An 11,139-nucleotide genomic window follows, 5' to 3' on the forward strand; every position below is an offset into this window, starting at 1 on the left:
TAATTTTTAAAATTTTGTATCCAACTTTCATCTTTCCCCAGTCTTTTCCAGCATTTACTGAGCAGGCTGTCGGCAAAGCAATATACCTCAATTCACAAAGAAGCACAAGTTTGTCATCAAAAACCTTTAACAGAAAGAAGACTTGAATATAATAATTAAATAACAACAACAAAGAAGGTACAGAGTCCTGAAAACATTACCCTGAATCCAATGAATGAGGCCATTTTGTTCTAATATTGTTTCATTTTCTGATATCAAAGAGCCTTACCTAGATCCAGCAGCAACTTTTGCACCATCCCCATTAAAGACCACATGGTTTGCATTTGTGGTGAAGCGAGTCAATATACCATCTGGAACTCCTTCAGGAAACGTGTGCACTTGAACAGTATTGTTAGATACTGCAGTGACCAATTTCCCATTCTAAAAGAAAAATGAAAGAAACATTGGCAAAAATTAGTTAATTAATTGGGAGTCTCTCCATAGTTAAAAATCCGGTAAAAAACAAAAAAACCCTTATAAGTGTAGTTCATGTCAAGAGAAAAATAATCAATATATAATTTTTCTGAAATGGCTATTAGCAAGAAAAATTTACTTGCTGCCTTTAGAAAATTTAATTCCCTCTTCATCAGCCAAACTTTTAGCCTCTGATTTCTCTTGTACTTCTGGCAAGAAAAATATTTAAATAGTGTTTTTGTGGATTCCCAAATGTCATAAGAAGGAGACTCAGAACAAGAAAACATAGCTAATCTCAATGAGGGAAGAGCACAATGGACACAATTAGTATTGCCCTGTGTTTCCAGAAAACAGTCATTAGATTTGTTTTCAGAGTAGGGTAAAGTCTAAATGCGAATCCATGAATCCATGGCTCCTGTTTTTCTTTTTTTTTTTGGCTGCACTGCAGGGCACGCGGAATCTTAGTTCCCCAACCAGGGGTCGAACCGGTGCCCCCTGCAGTGGAAGCGCAGTGTTTAGTGTTTTAAAAACACTAAATAGAAAGCTTTAGGATCCGAAAATGATCTGCAAACACCGTTGTTTTGCACAGCTTTTAGCTAAGAATCACAAAAGGTCAGGGATCTGCCCTCCCACCTTAATTTTATTACTTACCCAGGAGGAATTAAGTCCTGATGGACTAAATCATAGTCTACCAACCTCATACACAATTCGATATATCATATGGTCAATTTATTAATTTATATTAAATGATAACTACCAAAAGAAACAAACTACTCAAGTTTGTTAATTAACATACTTTACCCTATAGCAATAGGTCTCAGCCGTATTTGCGCACTTAGGACCCTTAGCTTATCTACAGCATCTGCTCCCATTCTAATGGGAAAAGAACCTGGTAATACAATGACATGTTACTATATAGCAACATTTGGGGAAATGTATACATCTGTTCAAATAACAGTATAGATGATTCAAATTTGAACTGTGATAAACACCTTCAAGTTCAATTACTGGAAAACTGGTGAAAAATACTGTTTATGCCTACATTGCAACTACTGTATATAATTAAATCCATAATAAACTAAATTCATAATGTTGAAGTTAAGCTAACAATAATTTAAATGTGAAAACCAGAAGAAAATCAACAAAATGCTATAACCAACTCAACACAACCCTGATACTGCTAAGTGTTCTTTGGCAAAACTGCAGAAACACCAACTATTTATTTGTGTGCATGTACAGAAATTTTGCAACCTTGGCTGTGCTTTACTTCGCAGACAGATTTCTTAGTAGAATACTGACTAAGCATCCTCAGTTAGCTCTAGTAAAGAATCTTGGGGCTTCCCTGGTGGCGCAGTGGTTAAGAGTCTGCCTGCCGATGCAGGGGACACGGGTTCATGCCCCGGTCCGGGAAGATCCCACATGCCGCGGAGCGGCTGGGTCCGTGAGCCATGGCCGCTGGACCTGCGCGTCCGGAGCCTGTGCTCCGCAACGGGAGAGGCCACAACAGTGAGAGGCCCGCATACCACACACACAAAAAAAAAAATCTTGGTAATTCTTTAACAAAACTTTAGCCCTCTATTCATGTGAAAATGTTAAAGTATATAACAGCACTAACTCACCTGGGAGACCTGAATAAAGGCCTTGCTTTGAAGTCATTTTCAAACAAATCTACTGGGAAACCAAATCACTACCAGTATACGGTGTCAACTAGTAAAAATTTAAAAAAAAGAAACCATGCAAAGGATCAGAGCTGTGGTCCGGATCTGGTCAGACTATTCTTCTCCCTGGTGGATAGGGAGGAATGGAACCCAGCACAGGATGACTTGGGCCCACTGTGTTCCTTACTATGTCATTTGACTTTCCTCTGAGCTTTGATTTTCCCAAGAATAAAATGGAGATAATTCCACGTACCTCTCCTTACCTTTGTTAAAGACAACGTAAAATACTATGCAAGTGTTAACTATTACTACCTACAAATATGTTGATATATCCCAGTTTCACTATTTTGGAGGGTGATTTTTTTTCTGCTTTGTTCTCAAATAAAGCACCTAATTGTACTTCCCTATAGCACTGAATCCATAAAGTATGTATTTACATATTTATAAGCAATTATGCTTTAAATGAAATTGTCAACTTTGCATGGCTATTTGGTAACATCATTTCATTGAAGAATTATAAACTCCATTCCTAAAGCCAAATATTTTAGCACTGAATATGAGCCTTGCAGTCAGTTGAATAGTGGCCCCTAAAAGACATGTCTAAATCCTAAGCCCAGGTACCTGTTACCGTAGCCCTAGGAAACTACCATAAGCCCACTTTCACTTTTTTCTTCTTTAAAGTCTTTTTCATATACAAAAGCAGTACATACTTATTGTAGGAAAAAAAACACGAAACTGTCCTGAGCAGTGAGTTTCCCTACTCTTGTGAAGTAATTTCCATTAACATGTTGGGGTTAAGTCTTTTTAACTTTATTCTATAGATACGCAAATTACAAATATTTGTGTACTTAAATCCTTTATTTTAACAAACATAAGACTATTCTACAACAGACTGTTATGAAACTCTATTTTTCATTTTTTCAATTAATTGTAAACATCTTTCCAAATGAAGGTATACAGCACTCCCACATTTTTTTAGGGGCTGCATAGTATTACATTATATGACTACCAAAATTTATAAAATGTATTCTCTATTCAGGGCCACTTCAATTGTTTCTTTTGCTATTATAAACAATGGTTTTACTAATATTCTTGTCCACAGAAATGAATGTGTGTACTTCCTTAGGGTAAATGGCCAGAAATGACTGTGTGCATTCTAACTGTGACACATCATTATCAATTTATTCCAAAAAGAGTTCATCAGTTATACTTCCAGCAACTGTTGTGTGAAAATACTGTGAAACAGAAAATATATATTGGTCTCTACCCTCAGTTCCTGGCACAGAGCTCCTAAAACCCTTGAACTGTCCTAAGTGATAAGAGCACCAGGAGCATCTTTTGTTCCAAACTTTGGTCTTTGACTGATTCCTGACACAAAGCTCCCAAATCCCTTGGAACTTTCTGGGTGATAGGAATGTCTTTTGTTCTAATGAGGTGCGTCTTGGTGGGCTCCTGGATAGCTTCAGGATGGTGGCTGGTCACCAGAAAGATCAAGTCATGATCAGAAGCTTGGAACTTTCAGTCCCACACCCCTATCATCCAGGAAAGGGAGAGGGGCTGGAAATGAAGTTAATAATCAGTCATGCCCATGTGATGAGCCTCCATAAAAATCCCAATAACATGGGGTTCAAGGAGCTTCCAGGTTGGTGGTGCACCCCAACTCCACACCTCCATTCTCCAGACCTCACCCCATGTTCTCTTCATCTGGCTGTTCATCTGTATCCTTTATTATGTAATAAACTGGTAAACTTATTTCCCTGATTTCTGTGAGCTGTTGTAGCAATAATCTTATCCAAGGAGGGGGTGATGGAAATCCCCATTTGCAGCCAAGCTGAACAGAAGTTGTAGGTAATCTGGGGACCCAATACTCGCGACTGGTGTCTGAAGTGGGGGATAGTCTCGTGGGACTGAGACCTTAACCTGTGAGGTCTGAGCTAACTCCAGTTAATGTCAAAATTGAACTGAATTGTAGGACACCCAGTATTGCAAAGAACTTATTGATATGGGGAAAAACCCATATATCTGGTGTCAGAAGTGTTGTGAGCATGGTAGTGTGAGAGTAAAGGAGAAATGCAGGAAAACAGTTGTTTTTCCTTTATAAATACTTCTCCAAGCCCTCACTATTACTGTGATCAGGAATATTTTTCATCCTTGTCAATCTTACAGGAAAAAAATCCAATTGTTTAATTTGCACTTCTTTGCTTACTAGTGAGATTTAGCTCATAGTTAATGTACATTAGTCATTTATATTTTTTCTCCTAGGAATACATTTTCCATTATATATGACCATTTTAAAAAAAGTATCTAAAGTATCTAAAGACCATATCATCTACCTTAATGAGCCTGGGTTTGAAAAAAATATGAATTCTGTAGAAAGATTTTTTTTTCCTATCCAAATACAATACACTCAACTTAAAATTCATCACAAATAAAAAGGTTAGATACTTAGTTTGCAAAGTCCTTCTGAAAACATATCTCCATTCTCCAAGTAAACTACATCTCATTCCTATATTTACTCTACATAAAACATTAGAAATGTGAAATAAGTATATATCTTGAAAAAGTTAATGAAACAGTCCTTTTTTCCAGTAAAATTCCTCGTTATCTGAATTAGTGAGCTAAAAATTTGAAACTGCACTGAGTTTTCCTTCAAAGAAAAAAAAAGATACATTTAAATCTCTTAAAAGATAAAGTATAATTTCCTGCATATATTTTAATTGGCTCATCATTACTATCCATTAATCACCTTTAATAAACCATTCAGATTTTACCTGTAAAAGTTTTGGGCAAATTATGGCATTATTACACATTTATAAATATTATTATTTCATAAGAGAAATGAAAAAGTTTATCTGTATTCAAAACTTCTATAAAAGTATTTTTCATCCATGTATAAAACACCACATGGCAGTAACATTTCATATCAGTTGCTGTAATTGTTTTAATACCTTCAAAGCACATGAATATGCTTTTTCTCCAACATTAATGGACTTAGGATCATCATCGTCCAAGTCTTCCCAAATCCTCACATCACCATCACTTCCACAAGTTACAATACAACTGTGAAGGAAACACACTCGTTAAAAAGTCACCCAGTTTTAGGCTTATTACTTTTTTTGGAATGCTACTTTAGCTCTTTTCTAATAAAATCAAGGTATTAGCCAATATGTTTCCTCATTTTACATACATAAACCTCAATAACAAGGACTGTTAACCTCCTATTCTGTAAAATGAAAGGTAAATTTATGCTTTCTACAGTTTCTCCTTGGCATAAAATTCCTTATATATTTGTAACAATGTAAGAAAGATGAATGTAATCTCTGTAACAACAGGGACCAGGTCTACTTTGCTTACCATTGTGTCTCTAGCACAAAGTAGTCTCTAACAAATAGAAGCTTTGATAAATGTTGAATGAATAAAAGGATGAATGGAAGAGCTCAATTATCCAAAGCTGATTATTCAAATGGCTATCTGTCAACTCCCAAATTGTTTTCTGAGTGCTTTTCTTCATTTGGTATGTGTCCTCTCTGGGCACATACAAAAGCAAATAAAATACAAAAATAAAATGGTAAATGGTGGAGTCTCGATGTGCAACTGATCCCAGGTTAAGATGGAGCAGGGAGCCAAGGGCCTAAGCCAGTGGCATGTGGCTCTGCACCAGTTCAGAGACCTGCCCACAGCATTCCCACTCAGGATACTGAGAAGTCAATGTCCATCTTGGACGTGTCTTCATCTTCCAGAAGCAGTGGAGTGCACACCTCTTGGAATCATGGCCCGTCAGGCATTCAACATGTTCCTCAGTGCACAGAGCTGGAGAGGATCCCCTTGGTCTCTGCTGAGGCACCCAGGCAGAATGCCAGTGAAATGGGGCCACACTTCAGTATGTCGCTGCCTGACTACGGTGTGAGCTACTGCCCTCAAGCGACTTTCACTCCTTCCCAGGGAATGTCTCCTACCCAGCCAGGAATGAAGATTTTCAAGGGGCCCCAGGTGATGCCTTTAGGAGAGCCCAGTATTCCAGGGGTGGCCCCGACCTTTGGTGGGAATCTAAGGATGCCCCCCAATGGGCCACCAGTTCTCACCTGCCAGTGGAATCCCAATGATGTCCCACATCAGAATGTGAACAATGCCTTATTCTGGCCTCCCAACAGTAACTTCTTAACAGAGGCCCTTTAACACCTAAAACATTATTGGGTCCAACCATGCCTTCCACTGAGGCCCCGGCAATGCTCCCCTCTTTGGATCAGATGTTGCCTCCTAGAAACCGCACAACTTTGCGATGCCCCCAGCTGGATCCCCATTATTGCTGGCTTTGGAATCCCAGGGCTCTCTTGTGAGCCAGCCAGTCTCCCAGGAAGGCCCCTTCCTACCTAAGCAGCCCTTACCTGCTCCACGGAGAGAAGAGCAGTACTTCGGGGCCCAAGAAAGGGCTCCCAGGAGGAGACCCCCAGTTTCAAGGCCTTACCGCTGCGACTATGAGAACTGTGAAGAAGCTTATACTAAGCACTCCCACCTCGTGAGTCACCAAGGCAAACACACAGGTGAAAGGCCCTATAAATGCATGTGAGAAGTCTGCACTTGGTCCTTCTTCCGTTCCAATGAACTTAGAAGACATACTCGGACACACACCAAATACCAACGACGTAAATGTGACCAGTGCGGCCGACAACGCATGAGATCTGACTATCTCAGGCAACACCAAAGGACTCGTATGCGGGTGCCAACATCCCCAGACCCACAGGCTGACAGTGGACGTATGGCTGGTCCTCCTGCTTCTGGTCTTTAGGTCAATCTGCTCTTCCCCTCATTTTGGCTTCTCTGCTCAGATCCTGCCTGCCTCTGACCAGCTAGTCTCTTTGGTAGGTGTAGGCTTTGATGAAGACAGAAAGATTATGAGACAGTGTGGAAGCCCATATGAGCTCTGGACCTAGTCAGGGCTCCTCAAAAACTGTCTTGGGTGTCCTCACATCTCTGGGGCCACCTACTTTTGTGCCAAGTTCAGCCACATGGGAAGATGGAGCAAAGTAGAGATTGGGAGCTTTATAAAAAGCTCTTTATCTTATGTTACTCCCAGCTTGAAACCCTTTAGCCACTCTCCTTTGCCTGCTACATAAAATCCAAGTTCCTTATCTTGGTCTTTGACAGTTTCCAGAGACAGACTATGTTCAAATCCTGAATTTACCACTTACTAGCCATGTGACTTTGGGAAAGGTCTTTGATCATTATCTCAGGTTCCCTCTTCTGGTAAAAGAAAAACAGTATTGGACTGTTGTGAACACATCTTATGTACAAAATCAGATTCTCTCCGGCACTCACCAGCCTCATGCCCAGAGTTTGCCTCCTCCCATCATTTCCAGACTTGGATGGAATGCCCCCACAGGACATGGGACCTGGCACCTCAAGTACCCACTAGCAACCCAGGAATGTGGAAGAGTTAGTGCTCCTGGGGTAATATTTAACTAATGGGAGATGGGAGAAATCCAGGATGATAAATTCCCTCTTCTTCCCTCCCTTCCCTGAACTGGTGCAAGACACCATTTCTCCCAGTGGGGAGACCTCCCAAGTAGCCAGTGGACACACCTTCTGTGCCTCTGCCAGGCTTGTCATGAAGCAGACTCAATCTATCACCTGGCATTGCCTCCCATTCTTCCTTGAGTCGAGTCCCTTTTCTCACTCTCAATGCTCTGTATTTGCATCACCCAAATAAAACATTGGTACTTAAAAAAAAAAAAAGGTGGGAGGGAGGGAGACACAAGAGGGAAGAGATATGGGAACATATGTATAACTGATTCACTTTGTTATAAAGCAGAAACTAACACACCATTGTAAAGCAATTATACTCCAATAAAGATGTAAAAAAAAAAGAAAAGCAGCTAATGTCATAAGAAAGCACACACACACACACACACACACACACACAAAACGAGATTTTCACATTTAAAAAAAAAAGGAGGGGGCTTCCCTGGTGGCGCAGTGGTTGAGAGTCCGCCTGCCGATGCAGGGGACACGGGTTTGTGCCCCGGTCCAGAAGGATCCCACATGCCGCGGAGCGGCTGGGACTGTGAGCCATGGCCGCTGAGCCTGCGCATCCAGAGCCTGTGCTCTGCAACGGGAGAGGCCCGCGTACCACAAAAAAAAAAAAGGTAAATGGTGGGACTCCCCTGATGGTCCACTGGGTAAGACTCCATGCTCCCAATGCAGGGGCTCCAGGTTCAATCCCTGGTCAGGGAACTAGATCCCGCATGCATGCCGCAACTAAAGAGTTCGCATGCTGCAACTAAGAAACCCACAGGCCACAACTAAGAAACCTGCAGGCTGCAACTAAGAGCCCACATGCTGCAACAAAGGTCCTGCGTGAAGACCTGGTGCAGCCTAAATAAATAAATAATAATTTTAAAAAGGTAAATGGCAAAGAGAAGCCATATAAAAAACTATGGATGTTCAGAAGACAAAAATTAATTCCCACTTGGAAAATCAGAAGGGTTCTAAGAAAAGTATTTACATTGGGAAATTAAAGGACAGGTAGGACTGGATATGCTGAGATTGGTAAAAAGGACAGTTCCAAACAGACAAAACTACATGAACCAAAATATGAAGTTAGTAAAGCACAGGGGAGTTTACATGGAGCAGGCAGGCCAGGAAATTGAGGGAAAAAAAAGTAGATTGGGGTCATCCTATTTAAGATGACCTTAAGGCCAGAGTAAGGAGCTTGGTCTCGGTTCTATAAGAAATAAATAAGAGGACTATAAGTCTCAGCTTGCCCAGGACATTCCTGATTTATACATCCAGCTGGTTTGGCATTCGTCCTGATTTTCCACTTAAAAACACATTAGTATTAGTTGCATCAAAATCGGTGAGTTTGACAGACTTCTTTGCACTTCCAGCTTCTGCCATGATCTTGTTTGGTAGTATAACATGTGCAGTGAATAGTGTTCTCACCTCAACATGTAGGTAAATCTGAAAGACAACCAGTGATAACCCATCTCTCCCTTTCCAACCCTTTCTCGATGTAACATAACACCTCCTTTCAAGGACAATAGGTGTTAACTGATAAAAAACTGGAGTCAGACATGAGCCGCTAGAAAGAGCAATTTCTTTCCGTCTCCAGTGGTGATGGGAGGAACATTTCATATCCCCGTCCCTACTGGCTATTTGGTGTATCAGCTAGGTGCACCGAGGGAGATGTTACAGGTGCCAGCTGGAGACGCCAGTGGGAAATTACAATGAAATAATAGCGGAATTAATGAGAAACATATGGAAGAATTAGAGTTAAGAAGTCCTTTGAAGGGCTTTTGGAGTAGCCTGAACATTCTTCCCACAATGTTTTGTCATTTACTGTAGGAATAAAAGTAACCACAGGGCTTCCCTGGTGGCGCAGTGGTTGAGAGTCCGCCTGCCGATGCAGGGGACACGGCTCCATGCCCCAGTCCGGGAAGATCCCACATGCCGCGGAGCGGCTAGGCCCGTGAGCCATAGCCGCTGAGCCTGTGCGTCCGGAGCTCCGCAACGGGAGAGGCCACAACAGTGAGAGGCCCACGTACCGCAAAAAAAGAAAAAAAAAAAATCAAAAAGGAGTAACTACATTTCAGGCATTCAATAATGGAGCTGGGTGGCCATTGTGGATACGGTTTTAGACACGTTCCTACATTACTGAGAACTTGAATTTTCTGAACTGTATCATACTCAAGGATACCACCAGCTGTTCTCAAAACAATATCTGAGAGCAGCTGCCAACTGCAACCTTATGGTCTCAAGGTCTCCCCTTATAACTAGGCAACCATATTGGACCCTAATCCTTACTTAACAAGCACCCTTACTTCTTGCAACTCCAATTATAATTCTCACAAACAACATGTAATTTTGCAGTCTGTGCCGTTATAAGCCTCCCCCATTTTGTAGTCCGATAGAATGCAATTCAAGTGCTTCTTTAATCTGTGTCTCCTGGGCTATAGTCCTCAGTTTGGCTCAAATAAAACTCTTTTATATTCCTCGCACAGATTGTTTATTGATTATACCCCTCCAACAGGGACTAGAATAACCCTGAGAAAATATCACCATTTAGGAATCAAGCAGAGGAAATAAATTAGAAAAAAAAGCTGTCAGAAAGTTAAAAACAATTTTAAAAAGAAAAGAGCATCACAAAAGGCAAGGGAGGATAAAATACCATAAAGTTAGAATGGGCCACTAAATTTGACAAGCAGGCAGCTACCGTTCTGACAAAATAACTGATAATGTGAGATGCAGAAACGAAGTGAACAAAGGGGAAATGTGGGGGAAAGCTCATATCATTCCAACTCCTCTGGAAGTAAGATTTCACACTCGTTGGCTTCCTTGATATACTAAAACTGCCATGCTGGTCCGAATTAAACAGTAAATCTAAGAACATTTATGTGCCGTTTTAGATATCAACCTTATTTCTATCTGGATGAGTAATTTGAGGCAGAACTTCTTACATGACATACAAGAATAACTGCTCTAACACTCACACCTGAAACGTTCTTTTTGTTTCTCAAAGTACCTTACCTCCCAGAATCATCAAAACAGACATCTGTGTGTCCCTCTGTGTGCCCATATCTCATCGGCTTCTGTGTAGCAGGCATTTTTTCCTTTACCTATCTGAAAATGTTTTATAAAAGTCAGTATTATTTTAAAGGACAGGAAAGCCGGGGGCTGAACAGGAAGAAGGGAGGTTAGTCTCCTGCGGGACACGCCCTCGGCAACCCCTTTTCCCCCACCCGAGGGGCACAAACAGGGAATAGGGATGGGTCTGTCCGACACTAAGCCGGGAAGAGGACACGCTTCTCTTCGTTGGGCCGCACGCACGCGGGCAGCCGGAGGGAGCACTCACCAAAGCTCCGCAACTGAGGAAAGGCGACAAGAAGCAGCACCGGTGGAGGAGCAGCACGGGTGCAGGGAGCTTCCCGCGCTCGGCGTGCTCCCACACTGCGCCTGCGCCGGCCCGCCCACGCCCGGCGCGGTCCCGACCCAGGTCGCTGGGCGGTGGCGTCAGCTGCGCGCCCGCCGGCAG

At 41.8% G+C, this 11,139-nt stretch overlaps 1 protein-coding gene and 1 pseudogene across 1 annotated transcript in view; one reads left to right on the forward strand and one right to left on the reverse strand.

Moving 5' to 3' along the window:
* The window catches only part of WDHD1 (WD repeat and HMG-box DNA binding protein 1), a 56,820-nt gene extending 45,773 nt beyond the window's left edge, over positions 1 to 11,047 (reverse strand). The window contains exons 1-4 of the mRNA XM_024734739.1: positions 10,960 to 11,047; positions 10,635 to 10,727; positions 5,060 to 5,171; positions 269 to 420 (exon numbers count right to left, since the gene is read on the reverse strand). Of these exons, the coding sequence (XP_024590507.1) occupies positions 269 to 420; positions 5,060 to 5,171; positions 10,635 to 10,711 (341 nt within the window). The 5' untranslated portion in view covers positions 10,712 to 10,727; positions 10,960 to 11,047. The remainder of the gene's footprint in view (positions 1 to 268; positions 421 to 5,059; positions 5,172 to 10,634; positions 10,728 to 10,959) is intronic.
* Positions 5,722 to 6,897, forward strand: LOC112392848 (Krueppel-like factor 17; annotated as a pseudogene).
* Positions 11,048 to 11,139: the final 92 nt, after the last annotated feature.

Source organism: Neophocaena asiaeorientalis, unplaced genomic scaffold (genome assembly GCF_003031525.2).
Source record: "Neophocaena asiaeorientalis asiaeorientalis breed wild unplaced genomic scaffold, Neophocaena_asiaeorientalis_V1.1 scaffold547, whole genome shotgun sequence".
NCBI lineage: Eukaryota > Metazoa > Chordata > Mammalia > Artiodactyla > Phocoenidae > Neophocaena > Neophocaena asiaeorientalis.